This window comes from Andrographis paniculata, unplaced genomic scaffold (assembly GCF_009805555.1).
Source record: "Andrographis paniculata isolate CXL003 unplaced genomic scaffold, ASM980555v1 Contig78END, whole genome shotgun sequence".
NCBI classification, from domain to species: Eukaryota; Viridiplantae; Streptophyta; class Magnoliopsida; order Lamiales; family Acanthaceae; genus Andrographis; species Andrographis paniculata.
The window spans coordinates 1554403-1576135 of record NW_026137615.1 but is presented as its reverse complement, the minus strand read 5'-3'; the positions used below and the strand labels follow the sequence as shown (position 1 = coordinate 1576135).

General features: G+C 32.5%; 1 protein-coding gene across 1 annotated transcript; it reads left to right on the top strand.

The window, feature by feature from the left end:
- Positions 1 to 20643: 20643 nt before the first annotated feature.
- On the top strand, positions 20644 to 21466 carry LOC127239869 (uncharacterized). The gene has a single exon (XM_051258218.1). The coding sequence runs from the start codon at positions 20721 to 20723 to the stop codon at positions 21069 to 21071; it is 351 nt and encodes a 116-aa protein (XP_051114175.1). The 5' UTR covers positions 20644 to 20720; the 3' UTR covers positions 21072 to 21466.
- The last annotated feature ends 267 nt before the right edge of the window (positions 21467 to 21733 follow it).

Below are 21733 nucleotides of genomic sequence, written 5' to 3'. Positions count from 1 at the left end.
GTTCATTTCACAAAACATCGTAAATATATCTTAAATATTTTAGAGAAAATTAGAGATTGATAAATGATGGAAGTAAGTGAGAATTTTGTTGTGTTTATTTTGATATCATGCCAAAGCCTATTTATAGGCTTTAATGAAGGTGATTAGTTATCAAGATACATTCGTTGCCATGATATGATAGATACATTCGTTGCCATGATATGAAATCACAAATTAATAACATATGTCAACCTGCATGTAAATTAATTGACACATACTGATTTTTATAATGAATATGCCTTGTTAAAACCTTATTATGAAAAAAAATCCAATGAAATAAAAATTATAATGAATGAAAAAGAATATGTAATTCATGTTTTCAAAATTAGTCCCCTGAAGTGGACATTACTTGAAATATTGCAACCGACGCATCTCAATGTTTTTCACCAATTTCTTGACGTTTCAGTCGGTAAAGCCTTGATCAATAAATTTGCTAAATTGTCATGTGATCGAATCTGCTGCACATCTATATCACTATTTTTCTGAAGATCGTGTGTAAAGAAAAATTTCGGTGAAATATATTTCGTCATATCTCCTTTAATATATCTTTATTTTAGTTGAACTATATAAATTGCATTATTTTCGTATAAAATAGTATGAGGGTTATCATTTTCAGATCTCAAACCATAATTCTTTAAAATGTGGTAAGTCATTGATTTCAACCAGACACATTCTCGACTAGCCTCATGAATTGCTATTATTTCAACGTGATTTGAAGATTATCTTCAGGATACCACAGTACCGTTTTAAGTAAATATATAGGCAGTTTGAGATTTGACTTTGTGCGAGTCAGAATGATACCCAGTGTTTGCATATTCAATCATTCACGTCGAGATCCCTTTACATATAATAGGCCGAGATCAATAGTTCTTTGGTGATAACAAAAAAAAAATGTTTAAAACCCTTCCAATGTCGTTGTGTTGGCATTGCAATAAATCTTGCTAATAAATTTGTAGCAAATGTTATATCTAGCCTTGTCCAAATACATTAGTGCACCAATAGTATTTAAATATGGTACTTTAGGACTAAGTGTTTTTCCATTTTCTTTTGGACTAAAAGAGTTTTAAATAGGATCAAGAGTTCTAATAATTATTGGAGTACTTAATGAATGTGTTATATTTATTGTAAATCGTTTTAATACTTTCTGAGTATATGCATATTGATGGATGAAAATTTCACTTTCCATTGTTAGGTTTGATTATGCTAAAGTTTAATTGTTTGGTTTTGTGTTAACTTTGAAATAAATTGATGTGCTAAAACTTGGTGTTCCCTATTCTGTTTGCATATATGTTTTCTATGTGTTTTCTATATATTTTGTGTGCAATAACTAAGCGGTAAGTTGCACTATAAAGGCAATGATGTCAACATGTTCATCACTCTTGTTCGGGTGTAAACCCAATTCCCACATTAAAAGATTTTGAAGAAAAATCTATACCTTGTAAGTCTCACATAAACTCCACTAGTATGAGGTCGTTTGAAGAAAGTCTAAAAACAAATCCATTCGAACTCAATCCAAAACACACAATATTATACTAGTGTTGAGTTGACTCAATCCAACAGTGGTATCAGAGCGAGGTTGGTGGATACGGGTTGTGCACACAGGTTTGAAAATCAGAGTTCCAAGTTTTGCCCTGGATTTGGTAACGGAAGGCTCTTACTTTTATTTGTTAATTAGTTATACGGTAAGATAAGATTAGATTATGTGAATCTTGATTTCCAATTTCTGTGATTGCTTTATACACTATCACGTAATTGGCTGCTTTAAGAGCGAGTTAGTAGTTGACCACTAATAGTTAGTGAATTGTGTGACATTCTTGTGTGGCAATTGTGTAACTTTTGTGTTGATATTTGGCATTATGACATATGTGTCTATTGTTCCTTTTGACGGAAAAATTGATTTTTCAATTTGGTAACAAAAGATGAAAAATATCATCATAGTAACACAAAAAGTTGTCAAAGCTATTGATAGTTATTTTAATCGTTTATTGACTGTAGATAAAAAAGTTTAGTTAGATGAACATGCATAATCTTTGATAATATTGAATTTATTTGACTTTGTGATTAGATAAGTAGGAAAACATATTTTGCAAAAAAACTTTGAGAAAAATTAGAAAACATCTATATGAAAAGGTCTTTGCCGAATAAATTGTTTCTGCTTGAAAAGTTCTTCAGATTTAAACTTGATTTAACTAAATCAATAGATGAAAATGTTGATGTTTTTACTAAGCTTGTTCAAGATATTAAACAAACAAGAGATAAGAACATTGATGAATACAACCCTATCGTGCTTTTGAATGTAATTTCCGAATCTTTTTCTGATATCAAATCTTCTACTAATTATGGTAAAGATAGTGTAACTATTTTTTTATCGGAAAGATCAAGAGTTATATATATATATATATTAAATGTGATTAGAATAAATATATAATATGTCGGGCATAACCGGAGAAACAAGGAATAAACAATCAGTGGCAGGCCACCGAGGAAAAAACTGGGATTGATACATCAACATATAGTTGATAAGGAATAAATAAATAAAACAATAGATTTCTATTCAAAAGTTCCAAGCGTTCATACATCACAAAACAAATTTAAAATATGTTGGTTGAAAATGTTCTTCGAATAGAGGATGCCCCACAAAACAAATCCAGTTGCTTGTATCACAAATTTAGAAAAGATCCACTAGCTAGGCTTTCTGCTATTCTAGAGGCTAACTGAAAATAAGACACGGTAGTATCATGTCTTGATGTTGTAGATAGAAATCCCCGGGTCCAGCAAGAAATATTCCATGACTCCCTTATTCTGAGCCGTCTATATGTAATATATAATAGCCAAAAATCCCAAACGCTGGAGGTTCTGGAGGAAGGATCCCTATCTCTAGAGTTTCGGATCCAAGAAACAGCCGAGTCCCGTGAATATAAAGAGGAAACCACTCGGATCCAGGTGCAAATGTTCTTCCAACTTGGGAGGAGAATGAAGGCTTTTCGGGCAGTCCTTGTTATGAATCCATTTCACTCAAAGAGATTCTTTATCGGAGCTAAGGATCCAAATAAATTTAGCGAGGAAAGCCAAGTTCCACTCCGGGAGCGAGCGCAGTCCCAAGCCGCACTCATCCTTTGGCTAACAGATTTTTGACCAAGCAATAGGGACTGATTGATTTTGCCAAAGAAAGATTCGACAAAGCTTTGTGATGTGATTCAAAATTTTCGGGAGCATCGAAAAAATGGATAACAAAAAACGGCGTATTCCTTGTATCTGCATGGATCAATTCAAGTCTCCCCGCATAGGAAAAGTTACAGCCACTCCACTTCCGAATAAGCTCTGAAATGGAAGAAATAAGCCTGTTGAAGAATCCACCTTGGATTTTCTTGGAAAAGCAGGGACGCGAAGGTACTTAAAAGGTAGAGAACCTCGGGGAAAACCCGAGAGGCTTTTGAGACTGTTCGAATCCTTATTTGATGCATTCACAATAAAGTTGTTTGATTTAGAGCGGTTGATTTCAAGATCCGAGACTCGCCAAAAATGCTCAATGTTGTCCAAGAGAATGCCCACTTAATAAATGTCACCTTTCTCGAGAGGGATAATGTCATCGGAAAAGCAAGGTGAGTAATCCTTAACTCAGTGCAGCCCGGATGAAAATTCAGTTTTTTTCAGAGCTTTTCTTCTTTAAGAGACGCAAAAAGTACTCCATAAAAATGATGAATAGATAGGGGAAAGAGAATCCCCTTGACACAAGCCTTTTTTACCTTGAAAAAGCCCAAAAGAAGTTCCATTAATAGCCAATGAGAAAAAAACCAATGAAACACATTCCATAAATAAATCAACTAATTTCCTCGGGAAATTGAGGAGAATTAGTAGCTTGTGAAGGAAGCTCCATGAGATAGAGTCCAAGATTTGGAGAGATCAAGCTTAATCATGCACGATGGGAGCTCCTCTTTCGAAAATAGTGTTTTAGGAGCTTTTGGAGGAGAAAAATATTTTCATTCATGTTATGACCTTGGACAAAGGCCCTTTGAGCAAGGTCGATAATAGACGGGCGGCCAAGTTTGATTCGGTTGGCGAAAATCTTGGATATGATCTTGTAGATAATTTTATAGCAAACAATTGGACGGTAATCCCCCACACAAGTGCAACAGGCTGTTTTGCGGATAAGGACGAGGTTTGTGTGATTAACCTTTTTAAGGAGTTTTTCATTGTCGAAGAAATCCTTAACAGCCTCAAAGATATCCTTCCCAACAATGTCCCATACAGCGGCAAAGAAATCGAACGAGAAACCATCGTTCCCCGGAGCTTTATCTAGGTCCATTGATTTAATAACCAAAAGGACATATTCCTCCGAAATCGGTGCCAAAAGGTCAAGATATAGGGATTTCGGAATATGCGAACCCCCCAAAGAAATGTCCTGATCTGGCACATCAGTTTCAGTTGTTGTACCAAGAAGCTCAGTGTAAAGATCCAAGAATTCTCGTGCAACTTGCTATATAGAAGTGGTGGGCGAGCCATCAGCTTTAACAATAGAAGCGATGAAATTCCTCTTGGTGTTTCTCTTGACAATGAAGTGGAATGTCTTAGAGCATTTGTCATTTTCAACAAAGAATTTGCATTTACTTTTTGTTGGACAAATGCCATAACCACTTTTTGAAAACAAGCAGCCCCTCTGCAAATGGATGAGAGATTTTCATAAGCTATTGGATTTTGGTCAGATCCTTGTGCTACATGGGCCAATTTTAGATTGTCTAAGGCATCCTTACTCTTTTCTAAAATGTACGAGTAATGGTTCTTTTCAAATCGATCAAGCCTTTCTTTAAATGCTTTAGTTTCGAGACGAGGTGGGATTGGGCTGTTCTGTGAACTGGAAGATTTCAGGTTGCACTAATAGTGCTAAAAGATATTGGATGAACAATCCAAATGTTAAAAAATTTGAAGGGAGATCCCTTTCTACCAACATACCAAAGAGAGAGACAATACCCGGAGAGTGATTTGAAAATCCCGCCAGAAGAAAGAACGCACTGCATGAGAAATTTTGCTACAAGCCAACAGTGATTTTTCATAATTTGGTCTAATTTTTTTCCAGTAGTACTGATTCATCCAAGGTATATCGGCATCACGAGAAGAAGAGGTCAGTAATCCCTAAAGCCAACACACACTGTAAGAAGTCCTGGAATTGGTAAGAAGTCACTGTTCTACCATAATTTCTGTCTGTAGGTGGTAACACAGAGTTGAAATCGCTCAGCACTAGCCAAAGTTCATCAAGATCACTGCCAAAATGAGTGAGGCTATCCTAGAGTTTCCGGTGTTTGACGAGAGAATTAAAGCCGTAGATTGTAGTAATCAACATAGAGGTTGATGTGATAATGTAAGAAGCTCTAAAAGAGATGCATTGGTCTTCAATGCGCAAGGGCTCAATACTAACCAGCTTGGGTTCCAAATAATACCAATACGTACACCTTTAAAAATGTTGAAATTGTCCAAAATTTTTCATCCCGGGAGCTTCCTTTGTGTAAAGTTTGAGAGGAAAACTGAATTACACTTTGCTTTAAGAATTCAATGAATTTTCAAATTTGAAATTTGATAAGTTTAACCACTTCCAATTTCTTATGGACATGGTTAAAGCCCATAACATTCCAAGCTCCGACCTTCATAAGGAACTAGAGGCTTGTTCATGCTTTCGACTTCGAGTGTAAGGCCCGATAATATAACTATTGAAATAATTATGAGTAGATTAAAGAGCAAGGAATTAGACTTGTATGTTAATAGGAAAGAAAAACAAACAGTTGATGAGGTCTTGTTAGCTTAGTGGTAAATCACATCATTTAGAAAATTTTGACTATCGAAAGAATAAAAAATGTTATAACTGTGGGAATAAGAGTCATTTTATAAATCAATATCCAAATCCTAAGGAAAAAGTTAGACCCAACAACGTGATGAAACGAATGTGACTATAGAGAATGAGGTTGTAGGTAACTTGTTTTTAGTAAGAGATAATATTTCTACTATTGATCCAGTTTGGGAAACTGAATGGTTACCTGATATTACCTTTGAGAAATTTGTACTATCAATCAAATACATTAATTCACCAATAACACTTAAATATGGTACTTCAAGACCAAGTGATTTCTCAATTTTTTTTTTGTTGGTCTAAAAAGGTCATTAATAGAATTAAGAGTTCTAATGACCATTAGAGTACTTAATGAATGTGTTATATTCATTTCAAATCATTTTAATACTTTATGGTTATATGTAGATTGGTGGATGAAAATTTCATTTTCCATTGTTAGGTTTAATTATGCTAAAGGTTAATTGTTTGGTTATATGTTAATTTTGAAATAAATGGATGTGCTACAACTTGGTGTTTCTTATTGTGTTTGCATATATGTTAGCTATGTGTTTTCTATATGTTTTGTGTGCAATAAATAAGTTGTACTATAAAGGCAATAATGTCAACATGTTCCACACTCTTATAATGCCCTCAAAAGCAACCTAATTGAATATTAGGTTTTTGAGTGAAACAACTTTGTGTTGATTTGATACCGTCCAGATTTCTTTTCCATCGGATGAGTCTCAATTAGCTTAGTGCTTGCCCATATTGTTCCTTGTGCAGTCCGTCAGTTTTTGCTTTATGGGGAACCAACATTTTCTTCTCCTTTGTAGTGTTGCCTCATTGGAAGGTTTGGAATTCGCGTTGGAGTGGCCTGTGATTTGAGCCTACCGAATTATTTCAGATATTTTAATTAAATTATAGCATTATTCTTCTTTGTTTCATTTAGTTATTATTCTGATTAATTTGTACTAACCTACTAATACTCTTTGTAAGCATTATTTTGTTGCAGAAACAACCCGAGTCATCAATTTTAGGGAGAACAAATTCCCGACAGTGGCATCAGAGCTTAGTTTGTTGATAAAATAACATGGTAGGCATCAACATTGGTTGTAGTTGTGGGAAGCTCTAATGACCTGCAGAGGTGCCTTGTGTTGAAAGTTTTCTGGTGTTGGGTTGGTCCCGACAGTTGTGATTTTCAGGCAACGAGTCCTTTTGTGATAGGCGGTGCAAGGTGGTCATGGAAGACCTATAAGTTGTCCTTGGTTTGAGGGGAGGATTGTTGGAGTGCAAACCCAAGTCCCATATTAAAAGATTTGAATAAAATCTACACCTTGTAAGTCCCCACATAAACTCCTCTAGTATGAGACCTTTTGGAGGAAGTCCAAAAATAAATCTGTGCGGGCTCAGCCCAAAACAGAGAATATCATACTAGCGTTGAGTTGACCTAGTTCCAACAGTGGTATCAGAGCGAGGTTGGTGGATACGGGTTGTGCCTTTTGGACTTCCTTAAAAAAGTCTCATACTAGTGGAGTTTATGTGGGATTTACAAATAATTTCATTTTTCCGAAACCCTTGATTTCAAGCTCTTTTTAAAAATATTCAATAGCTTCTTGAACCTCTTCAGCGGTTCCAACTATATTGAAATTGTCCACATAAACAACTATGATCACAAATTTTCTCTATTTTTTTTATAAAACACATGAACAACCAAAATCATTGGCATATTCATCTTTCAATAATTTATATAGATCTACATTAAAGATATATTCAATGAACTAGGTGTTTCTAATTTAGATAATATGTATTTCATTTGAATATATTATACTATAAATACAACTGAAATTTAATTTATTCTATGATGTAGCTTTCAGTGACAATTGGAATTTTTCTATCTACTGGGATTATTTGTTAATTGGTGATACCTTACGGTTCTTGGTAAATTATAAAAACTTATTTATTGTTTAAATTTATAGAGTTTCATTTATTAATTCTCCATAATAAATTGTACTCTTTCATAATTTCAAGCCAAACCTTGAATCTTCAAAGAAGAAATTTGATCAAATATAATTGAGATACCAATTATCTCTCTCACTGCTCATTAAATCTATCTATATTATCTTATTTGATTCCACATGGAAATTCCCTGCATATAACTATTAATAAAGTGCTGATAATGAAGCTTTCAAAAGTTTGTGTGAAAAACCTTCTAAAAAGTCTCTAATATTTACTTGATGCACAAAAGTTTGTTCTTTGCTTTTTTTTTTTTTTTAAGGATGTTATGACATTACTTTTCTTTTGTGATGCTTATGATTATGTCTCTATTTTCAAGTCAAAGTAGGAAAAAATTGTGGAAGTTGGAGGAATTTCATCATTGCTTATGCTCTTAAGAAATTTCAATGACAAAATAATTCATTCAATTGCAGCTTGGCAATTGCAAATCTTGCAATGAGTGGTAAATTACATTGGCTTTAGTGGGATTTAGTTGTGTATTACCAAATATCTTTTGTATCTTTATTTGCTACTAAATTTTAAAATTTTTCACAATGATCTGCAGAAACCAATGAGGGGTTAATCATATTTCAAGTGAGAATAAGATTATTGTCACTAACAGTAGCAAAATGGAAGATCTTTTGACGGTCTGAATGGTTGCTGGAGCTCTCACCAATCTTCGTGGAAATGGTAAAATATGCATGGTTTTGATTATTTCTACCGCATGAAAGTGGTCTTTATGAGGATTCCAATTACATCACCACAAAGGGACATATATAAAGTCATTGAAGACTAAGATAATGTAAAAGTAAAATCCGATGCCTACAACAACACCTTCCAACTTATTGAATATCAATAATCTCTATTTATTTATTAAATTGCTTATTATTAGTTGTTGAATTTATATTTTAAAGAAAATATTGTTTACTACATCACATCATAAAACACTCGTACAACTTAGCGCATGGTCCGAGTCCTAGTATATATATACCATATTTATACACTATCTCTAGGTACTTTATAAGAATGGTTCTATTTGTCCTTCTCAACACATTATTAAGATTTGATGTTTATTTCTCTCTCATTCGATGAAATTATGTCATTTTCTTCCTAATTTAAAAAATTATGTGATTTTTTTATGAGTTTACAATGAAAATGACAATTTTAAAAACATGGCATAATTTTTTGTCAGATGGAAGAAATATTATTATTATTATTATTACTATTATTATATTGTTGTTTTTGTTGTTGGGTTTGTATCAGTGACTTTTGTATATTTAAATTCAAACATGTTATATTGACTCGAATTAGTGGCTAGCCTAGTAGGCCCACTACTGACTATCTTTTAATTTAAGTTGTCCAATTGTGAGATGTGTTTTAGCCATAATATCTTAAGTATGGTTTATATGTATATGTATTTTGTTTTTTGGTGCACCGTTGCTATTTAGAATACAAATTTCATAACACTTAATCACATCTATGTACTTTCTCCCTCTTCGTGTCTTTTTTTCTCTCGTTTTGTATAGTATTTTCTAGAAAAATAAATTGCCACAGATCTGGCCATGGAAGCCTAAGATAAGCCACAAATCTAGCCTAAAAAACAACATGACACTGATCTTGTCCAGGAAGCACGACCCAAATCATATCCAAGAAGCCAAAATTAGACCCACATGATAGATTCACCTCAAAATCTGGTCAAAGTTTTATCCATTCACCATTGTAGGGAAATGAAGCAAAAATATAGGATAAATCCACTCGGGATTTTGTTTAAATTTTTATCCATTCACGACTGTAGAAAAGTAGAGCAATACTAGGGGAGTTATCCCACATGAAGAAAAGTGGATGAAGTCGCAAAAGTTGTCTACAAACTAGAGGTATAATTGGGTAGGTGAAGAGAAATAAGAAGGGAATAACACGTCCACCACCATATTCAAGCTCTAGTTTTTTCCCATTTCTCTATTTTTTTCTTTTTTCTTTCAGTTTATAATTTATTCTCCTTCCCACAATTCATTTTCCTTAAATTGCAGCTCATTTATGTTTCATTGTATTTAGTTCATTTATTTTGCTCATTTATATTCTACTTCCAAGCATTTTGTTGTATTATTTTTCATCCGTTTAGTCTCGCTTCTTTTTATTTTACAGCAATCGTTAGCAACTCCCAATTAGTTCATTTCATTATTTTTCGGTCTTTGATTTTTTGTGTTTCAATTATCAACTGCGAGACCATGTCTAAATCCTTTCTTGAGGAGGTTGGAAACCCGATTAACATTGATTTTGGTAGGCCTATATCTATTGGGCTGTCATCGATATATTTTTAACAAAAATAATTTGACACACCTAGTGGGACACCGAGTATCTCACTTTATGTAATTGTAAAGTTGGAAGTTGACGGAATCAATATTAAAACATGTTGGTATGTCATCGGATCAGTCCACTAAGGAAACTCTAGTACAACACGGCATCGGTGAGGTTTTATGCAAAAAAACCTCTGCAGCTACCAAGAAGGATGAACGGCCGATCACCTTACCGAAGAGCGTTATGCAGGATCATATTTGAAATGAGATCTAGGTCTCGTTCCACGAATCAACAATGTAGCTCTTCTGATATCCAACCGACATTCTCAAGCAAACAATTCGGAATGAATTCCCGTGGATCAGGGATGAGAAATCTTGAAAAAGAAAAGATCTTTTCATTAACTTCAGTTGGCCATAATGAGACCTTCCCGCAATCCAAACGATTGGTTTCACTGTTGGGCCTCTCCTTGCACAACTAAGGATGACAACGGGTTTGGGTAGACCAAAGACTCAACCTGCACCCAACCTATTTATTTAGGATTGAGTCCAATTATTAGGGTTTTAGGTTGAGTCTTTAATAATTTTTTCAGGTCAAGTTTAGGGTTTAATATTAGACCCTACCCGACACGGACCGAAACCGAATTAATTAAAATAATAAAATATTATTCATTTCATCCCAACTCAAAATATCATTTTCACATGTCCCACTCAAAAGTATCCTTTTTCTCTTTTAGTAAAAATAATTATACACTAATATCAAAATAACGTTAACCTTTATTTAAATTATAAACATACCATTACACATACAATTATATTACAAATAAAGTTAAATGGCGAAAATGTCAAAACTTCTTACATACTTCCACTATACAATAAAATTTTATTATTTGTTAATCTACTACAAAAATCCAAAGAGGTGCATTGGAGTGGGACGGAGGAAGTATTATTTTTTTATATTTTCTATTTAGAACTTTAGATTATATTTTTTACACCTAAACATCAAACATGAAGTAAAACTAACCCTAGCGATTGAATATTTTATGATGAATGAACAAAAAAACAAATGCATTTTAGTGATTTCATGAAATATGAGGATTGAGATATATTATTATTATTATTATTATTATTATTATTATTGTTATTATTATTATTATTATTACTATTAATGTTGTTGCTGATGATAGTGGCGGTATGGATAAAGATTTATATTTGTTGTATATTTTTTTATTTTTTGAAATAAATATATACTTTTTTAGTTAAGTGGGATCCGTGTCCGAGTCAAACTTGTATTGAAATTTTAAGGAATCGAGTAGGTTTAGTGGGTTTGGCAGGTATATCACGGGTAAAGTCTGAGTATATGCATGTTTGAGTACATTTGAGTCCGAGTAGAATCTCGGGCCTAGTAATATATATTCAGGTAGGGTCTCGGATCCAACTATACCTGACCCATACCCTATTTATTGTCATTCCTATGCACAACTTCTATATAGCCAAGTTACCATATTGATCTGGGGAAATAGATCTGGAAGCTCTTTACACGATATGTCGAGGTTGAGAGAAGTTGGGCAATCTTCGGGGCAAGCGCCCTTTAAGAAACCACCGAATTGGGCTACTAATGGAAGCCTTAGGAGTGCTCCTCAAGCACCATAATGGCATAAGAATTTGATTTTAAGTGCAATAACTTCATTTGTGCCTACTATGGAACCATACTCTCAAGGAAGTCCATTGGGGGGACAATGAGCTCTAAATGGATTGGGGGCTATCAGCAGCTCCCGGGCCATCCCTCATCCCGCCAGCTCTAGGGAGATGACCTGGAGATTAGCTCCGACAACTCTAATAGCGACCTAGGGTGTAGCTCCACCAGTACCACCTCCGACTGGGGGGTAGGGAACCACCCCAGAAAGAGCCACAAAATCAATGCTGAAACATCATGGTATGTCATAAGATCAGTCACTCACCGAAAAAGCTTCGGTACAACATGCTTTTTACGAGGTTTTATACGATAAAACCTCTACAACTACTGGGAGGGATGAGCGGCTGACCACCCTACGGGCGAGCACTCTATAGGATCATATTTGAAGTGAAATCCAAGCCTTGTTCTATAAATCAACCATTCAACTCTCCTAATATCTAGCCGACATCCTTAAGCAAATAATTCAGAATGAATATGCCTGGATCATGGGTGATGAAGCTCAAAAAGAATAGTATCCCGTCATCAACTTCAATTGGCCAGAATGAAACCTTCTTAAAACCCAATCAGCTGGTTCGGCTGCTGGTCCTCCATCTCCATAGCTTCAATATACCCAAGTTACTATATTGAGTAGGGGAAACGGATTTGGAAGCTCCCTACATGACATGCCAAGGTTGAGCGAAGCTGGACAATCTTCGGGGCAAACACCTTTCTAGAGGCAGCCGAATTGGGGTGACACACGGAAGCTTTGGGAGTGTCCCTCCAGCACCACATTGGCGTATGGATATGATTTTCAGTGTAATAGCTTCATTCGAGCCTACCATAGACCCACATGCTCAAGGAAGCCCAACGGGGGGGACAATGAGATCTAAACGCATGAAGGACATGGTTCTCAAAAGTTCCCGGGTTGTCCCTCATACCGCAAACTCCTGGGATGACTTGGAGATCAACTCTGATGGCTCTAAGAGTGCTCTGGGTGTAGCTCCTCCAGCTCCATCTCTGGATGAGGGGCAGGGAACCACTCCAGTAGGAGTCTTTCCTACATCTTTTTGGAAATATCAATGCCATGGATCTCCCATCCAAGTGGAAGCTATACATACTGGGAATATTCTTATGCAACCGACACTAGTATTTGAAGGAACCAATATAGGAGTCCACGTGCATTTTTCACATTAGGGACTTGATCTCCAGGCATTCCAACAACTAATGCCACGTCCACAATAGCTGGTACCTCCACATTAGCAACTGGTGCCGAAGTCGCCGCAGTCAGTACCTCATTCGCAACAATCGATAGTTCCTCCTTAGAATCTTATTAATTTGTCAAATAACCTAGAATACATAATACTATTATGAAAGAAGATTTTTAGTAGCTTCCGGGTAGAAGAAACATCATGGATCTCAGTGGTATATCATTATTCCTGCCCGACCATCAGTGGTGTAGTTGGGAACCACCCTTTGGGATACGGAACCAACACCAAAGGATCCTACTGACGGATTCCGCATACATTCCCCATACTAAGAACCTACTCCTTAGGTACCACAACTATAAAGAACTTATCCACAATAATCTCCATATGAAGTTACCAAGTAGCCCGAGGGGAAAACCGAGATTGCACCACCACCATATCCTCTTATTAATCCCAGACGATAAAAGAAGTTGTCCAGTGGCTATGCGGTAGTTCCATTTGGCTACCGGAATAGCCTCATTACCAGAGGCCATTCTCGGATCACATTTGATTATCTGCTCTCCTAGATACCCGGGTTTATATTCTTCTCATGGAAAGATGTCTGCTCCACCATTGAGCATGTCAACCGGTTTATTGGGGTAAATTATATAATACTCCCTTGCGTTTTAGTAAAAATACACAAAACACTCTATATTTTATTTATTGTGTGAAACCCCCTTGTGTTAATGTAAAGTTTGCATAAAACACCATCTTTGTCCAAAACTGATATTTTTTTCTAAATAAAGACTTAAATTACGCAAGTTTTAATACAAATAAAAAATTTAAAATATCTTAAATATTTTTTTTGAATAGAATAAATAAATAAATAATCATTTTTTTTTATAGTTTTTTGTAAAAATCCGATAACAATTTATCTCCAAAAAACTCTAAATTGAAGTGTTAATCAATTATTTATTTATTTATTTTATACAAAAAATTATTTAAGATATTTTATATTTTTTATTTGTATAAAATTTGCGTAATTTAGGTCTTTATTTAGAAACAAATATCAGTTTTGGATAATGAAGTTGTTTTGTGCAAACTTTACATTAACACAAGGGGGTTTCACGCAATAAATAAAATACATAGTGTTTGTGCAATTTTACTGAAACACAAGGGGGTATTATATAATTTACCCGGTTTATTGTTTAGTGTCAAGCCGAATTCGAAAACAACGACTAGTACAAGCTACAATTGTTCTTGTTTTCGTTGATTGCTCCTGTCTTCAACTGGTATGAATCACTACCTTTGAAATCATTCTAAACATGGGTGGAGTTGGAAAAAGCATTCCACAAACACTTCTATAGCCCTTTAAGTAACTATGTCAGACCTTACAAACGCTAAAAGAGTGACGAGTCTGTGGAGCAATTTCTGAAAAGATTATGGAGGGCCAAAAGCTAGTGCTGAGTGAGAATACAAGAGAACCATATTGTAAACATAGCGATCGGAAATATCTACCATCAACTTTGAGACAAATTGGCACTCCAAGGCTACCAAGACTTTCGAAAACTAACTTCGAAAGTTGTCAAGATAGAGAAGCTCTTGAAGGAGGCCGAAGCGGGTGGTTCCAAAAGAAAATACTGCCCCCGAACAACCCCTTGCGGAGGATCTGATAGCTTTAATTCTAGAGGACATTCCTATCATCAAGGCATTTGATGATGATGAGACCTCAATGGCTAGTTTTGACGTTATTGCAAGTGATCAGGATCTAGTATAAAAATATCTTCAAGGTAGATCTGGTTGGATTTTTCGCCAAGAAAGTCGAGATGCTTTAAGCCCAACCGTCGTAATTCCTAGAGGAGGAACCTAATGCTAGGATGACGCAGATTAGTTCTCCGTTGAATTCACAAGAAGAATGAGATGCCAAACATGTTGCCAAAGATAAAAAGAAATTGCACAAAAATATAAGAAACCGTTCAATGCATCCACCAAAACAAAAGAAACTGCTAGAATGAGAGTCCCATGTGAAACTAGAACCAGGGTACCACTGAAATCTCATACAAAATTATTGGGCTTCAAAGTTCAATATTTCTTATAAATTGTTTGCCCAAATATATATTTTTTGCGGTGGGAGAAGGATAATATGTTATCTAGCAAAAAATAATTCGCCACAAATCTAGCATGAGGAGCACAATCCAAATCAACTCCAAAAAGATCAGGCCCACACGATAGATTACCCAAATTTTGTTAAAGTTTTATCCATTCATAATTGTAGAAAAATAAAGCAAAAATAGGGGATAAAAGCACTTAAGATTTTGGTTAATTTTTTTATTCATTCATTACTGTAGAGAAGTTATTCAACAATAGCAGAATTATCTAACGTTAGAAACATAGATAAAATGGTAGAAATTATCTACAAACTAGGGATATAAATTAGGAGAAAAGGAAAAGAAAGATGTGGATAACACGTCTAACACCATATTCAAGCTCCAACATTTTTTTCTTTCTTTCAGTCTATAATTTATTCTCTTTTCTACATTTCCATTTCCTTAATTTGCAGCTCCATTTATGTTTTATTACATTTAAATTCCACTTTCAAATATTTTATTGTATTATTTTTCATTCATTCAGTCTAGCTCTTTTTATTTTATTTTTCTTATTTTACCACACTCGTTAGTAGCTCCCAATTAGTTCATCGCAATATTTTCTGATCCCGAATTTGTTGCATTTCAATATTCAATTGCAAGACCAAACTTGAATTCTCTATTGCGGAGGTCAGAGAATCTGATTAGCGTTAGTTTCAATAGGCCTAAATCATTTGGCCGTCATCAATTGATTTTTAGTGACAACATGTAGATATATTAGGTTTTATGTGAGATTCTTCCGTAGATTATGTAGGCGAGCACTTCTAGTGTGTTTGGTTAAAGATTTATGGAGTTCTACAGTGCATTACTAGTGGACAACAAGTTTCGATCAATTCAGCTGGCTAGGGATCAATATGATTGGTGCGTTTACGACCACTTGTGGCTGTTTTTGCCCCCTAGACTCAAGGTATCTTCTACGAAATATCTTCCGAATAATGAGAGTGTGTCAGTATTTGAGCGTTTATATTCTTTGTTGTTATACTTTTCTTTTCAGTTCGATTCAATACTTACATTTAAATTAAAATCGTATCAATTGGTTTATGTTCAAGTTTTTCGTCTAAAAACACAATCATAATAATAATAATGATAATACTAATAATTATTATTATTATTATTATTATTATTATGAAATATACCCGTATGTTCAAGTTTTTCGTCTAAAAACACAATCATGATAATAATAATGATAATACTATCATTATTATTATTATTATTATTATTATTATGAAATATACCCAACTTTTATGTTTGTTCTTTTTTTTTTAAAAGATTATTATTTCTTGTTTCTACAAACATAAAGATCATATCCAAATTACTAAATTAAGACACAAAACCATAAGCAAACCGACCAAAGACACTCAAAGTTAGCTAAATTGGAAGAAATTGGATTTGTGAGAAAATGGTAAGTTAGCTAAATTGTAAGAAATTGGATTTGTGAGAAAATGGTAGTGGGTAGATGACCTAAATTAAAGACAAGTGCAAGAAGTTATTTGCAAAACCAATTTTGTATATTTGCACTCTTCCAAAGAAACGTGACTATTATGGCATATATGTCTAATGATTGGATTAAGGTTTATTAAACAAGAAAACAAAAAAAAAAAAAATGAAAAATGGTCATGTCATACAAAGACAACAACCACAATTCCTATGCAATTACAACACAAATACTAACGATACCAATTCAATAATATTCTATTTTGGATTCAAATCATTTTGGAGAATATTTTTCTCACCAAACTATATATTATTTAATTTATTATTGCCATTTAGGAAAATAACAAAACTTTGCTATGACAACTTCACTCACAAACGTTGTTTCCTATTGTTTTGGAATGGAAATTATTAAAAATTTGTTTGTTGGGTTATAACTTTTGTGTTGTACCGTTTACACGCATGTATTTTTTATGTCTTGTGATGTTTGTTTAATATTTTAATGTGAGATATTTTTTGGTACGAGATATGAAAATTTGTGTTGATAATATAAAAAAACAATACTTTATATTAAATTATTGAGTTTTTGTGAAAAAATACAGTATATTATTTATAGTATATGAATGTATTTATAAATTATATTTTTTTATTAATATTCAATCAAGATTCGTATTAATAGATAAATGCTAGAATATACATATATATTTTAATGTTCAAAGGATGAATTTGTTTCACGATTGTAATATGAATATTTATGAAAGTAGATATAGTAATAGTTTTATGACTATATATATATATATGATAGGGAAAATCATAGAACCAATCGGGGTCCAATGGTTCGGTATAATCAGTGACGAAACTAGCATCTAAATCCCGGGGGGCAAAATATTATAACTTATTTAATCTTTAGCTAATAAATTTAAATAAATAATAATGATTGAATTAGATATAAATTTAGATAATTTTGAGGGGGCAAATGGTATGTAAATACATAAAAATTAATATTTTTAATACTAAAAAAATTATAAAAAATTTAGCTTGGGGGGTCAATTGACCCCCAAGCCCTAATGTAGTTCCGTCCCTGGTATAATATACATATAATTTCATGTGCATAGACCATAATGAAAATTATGGTATATGATCAATATTTATCAGCACAGATCAGATGTTGATGCTTAAATTTTTTTTTTTTTTTGGTTTAATTATATTATTAATATGATTTAATTATATAAATTAGTATAATTAAGTTTTAACTCATCGTCAGCACATGTGCCGGATAAATTCAGCCAACATTTGATCCAAATGTAAAATTTATGCCCATACCCTAACCGGAGTTAAAATAAAACAAAAAAAAAAGAACAAAACTCTTGGGTTGTGTTTGCTTGGCATTTTTTAAAAGATCTTTACGATTAACAAATTATTTTTTTTAAGAACAACATCAAATTAAATATTTATTTTTATTTTTATGTAATTAAAAATTAATTTTATATTCAAAATATTATATCAATACTTATTTATATCATATCAAATAACTATTCAAATTTAAAAATTTTACCATTATTCAAAACAAAATTTTAAAGATTTTTTCTTAATAAAATTTTAAGAATTTTGTAGGTAATATGGTTACCTTATAATTTAGCAAGTGTTCTATTGAATTAATTGTAATTCAATATTTAATTATATTTTAAATATATATTTGACACTATAACATTAACTGTGTTCACTCAAATAGTATATTAAAATTAAATAATCTAATAATAAATTTAAAATTTTATTGATTGAAAGTTTAGTTTTAGAAAAAGAACATATATATTGTTAGAAATTTTGGGGGAAAATAATGAGATTATCTTATAGGCAATACAAAACAGACTCGATAGACTCAAATAATCTAATCTATGAATAAGATCAAATCTAGATATAAATTTACTAAATCTAAAACGGAATATCTAAAATATCTCAACATATATATATATCCTTATTGTTCATATGTAGTATTTATTTTTTATTTTTTTATTTTTTTTTATTTTGTATGCATTATTTATTATATCAAACACCTTTTCATGTCCAAACAAATTAAAATTATTATTAAAATTAAAACAATGCCTCCATTTTCGTAAAAATACTTAAAAATGGCATATTATATTAATTAATTGTACTTTATTACGTTTTCAAAGTTCTCTTGTTGAAAAATGTACAATGCGTTTTGTCGGCAAGTACTAATGGACATTTGCTTATTGTTTGAGAATATGATTGAAAATTTGATTTTATTATTTGGAATAATATATTATAACATATATATATATATATTTCAATTTAAATTGTCATGTAATATATTTATTATCAAAAAAAAATTTAAAATTTACATGACATATGTAATTTAGTAGAAAAGAAAATCATGTATATAATAAAAAAAACATAAAAAAATAAAAATGAAATTTATACACACCCTTAGTTGGATTATTTATAAATATATTCCAATATTTTTCGTAGTCCGAAGGAATATTTTTTATTATTACCCTTTAATTATTATAGCGGCTTAAAAAAAACAATTCATTTATTTTGGCAAAATATATTAATTTTTAAAATTTTTATATTAATTTTTATTTTAAAATTATAAAAAATCACTTTTATAAAAAATAATAAAATAATATCATAATTTACCGTCACTAATCTTTAAATTCTAGTTTTTTTTTAAAAAATATTATGTAATTAACAAAAGCAAGTGAGTATTATACAAAATTTAGATTTATTCTTTTAATATATATGAATTCCGCTATATTATAAATACTTTCGATTTTATATTTATCTAAATTAATATTATTCAATTAAATAAAATATATGAGCATAATACTCCTTACGTCCCATCTACCATATTCATATTGTCATTTCTGTCCGTCTCATATCTTATGTCAATTTCTTATTTTGGAAAATAATTATATATCTTAATCTCATTTTAAAACTTTCAATTTAATTTTTTTTTAATTTTAACTAAACTAATTAGTTATCTCAATTTTAATTTATAATTATTAATATTATAAGATAATTATTTTTACTAATACATTCTTAATTATTTACTTATCCTAAATTCCCGTGTCTACGGTAACGCGGATTTCCAATGTGGGACGGAAAGAGTAATTTTTATGGGGATGGTTAGAGCGCTGAATTGAAAAAATCAGTATCATGCTGATTTTTTAACTCAGCACATGTTATATATATAAACACCGCGTGTTATATATATAAACAACACACATTATTATTATATACAACACATGTTGTGGATAATAAAGATATGTGTTGTTTTTTTTTATAATAACAAATATGTTGTATAAGAGTATGTTATGTTCTAAAATCAACTGTTGTGAATGCTGTATGAGACTATAATATATGTTGTTAGTTCATGTATTGTATTTGTATTATACTAACATATACAATGCGTTGTCTATAATAATACCGTGTGCTGTTGAGAATATAACATGAGTTCTTTGTTCATGTAATGTATTTGTATTATATTAACATATGCATGTGATGTATATATGTAGTACTATTATGTGTTATCAAACAACATACCATGTGCTGTTTAGCACAGTGCTGAATTTTAAATTTTGTACCACCAAAATTTTATACATATAAAAAAGTATGTTAAATAACAATTAAAATAAATAATTTAAGAGTAGGATAGTAGAACACATAAGGAAATATTCCCTCCGTTCATCCAAATCTATTTTCAATTTTATTTTTTTTTTATTATCATCCAAATTTATTATCTTTTTTTCTCAGTAAAAAAATACCATTTTTTCTACTTTTTTTATCAGAAGAAAGTAATTTTTTTATTTTTACCTATATTTCTTAAAATCTGTAACCGGTTAAATAAGTACACAATTGGACGATGGAGGAAGAATAAAATATAAAACATAAAATATACGTCTACAAATTATCTAGAACTCACTTGGTTTTGTCTTAGCCTAATGCAGTGCAACTTGTCTTACTAGGTATCGCACGCTTAAAAATAACGGGGATTCCTAAAGAAGTATATATATATATATATATATACATAGACACGGGGTGCTTCTATATATACACAGAGTCCCACAGCTGGAAAATCAAAGAGGCAAACAGAGAGAGAAAGAATCAATCGAGAAGACAAAAATGGCGACGACAGGGGAGGGGTTTCTCCGGGGAATATTACTGGAAGGATGCATATCAAGCGGAGACTCCGGCGTCCAGCGCCGCCCCTACCACCGGAACTGCAGCTGCGCCCTCCACCAGTCTCGCCGCCGTTGCCACCACGCATCCCGATGCGCCACCGTCGCCTACCCCATCCGCCGCTCCTGGAGCGACGGCTGCCTCAGCCTCAGCCTCAGCCTGGCCGCCGAACAGTACTCTCCCAATGGCTCGCCGCGAGGGGAGAATATTCCGAGGACGGCGACGCTGCTGGAGCTCTGTATAGAGGACCATGAAGATGAAGATCAATCCGAGGTGACGTGGCCAAAGATTTAATTTCTTTTTTTTTTTCAGCTTGGTGGGTCAAATTTTATTTAGAAAAAAAAAAAAAAGAATGGTGGGGTTATGGTTGAAACTCCAAAGTCCGATTCCAAACGCTTTCAGGTCCATTTGTCACACATAGTTCGCCTAGTGTGACTTGCCTTATCACACAACTAATTTACAAGATATTAAGTTCGACCAAAAATTTACATAGTGTGCACTCTCAGCGAAAAGTAAAAAGAGAATCCCTTGCCTCAAATACACATACATGCACTTTGTATAATTGAAGATGAGATGTGAACTGGGGATGTTTGTTTCGTGCCACAAGTTGGTATTGTTTACTCAACTTTTTTCTCCTCAATTTTAGATCGAGGAGTTTAAATTTTCGATTATTGAGCCCATTTGAAAAATTACTACTATGTTGATTTCATCAAATATGGTTTGTGAAATAAAATATATATATACACACACACTATGTTTTCCACCTTTAAAGGTTATATTTACATTTTTTATGTTGATATTTGAATATTAAAAATACTTTTATTAGTGTTTTATAATACTATTATAATGACATTTGTGCAAAAATTTATACAAATATAAGAATATTTTTAATATTAAGTACAATGACGCAAAAAAGTAAATGAAACCTTTGTAATCGGACAGAAAAAGTATTATTT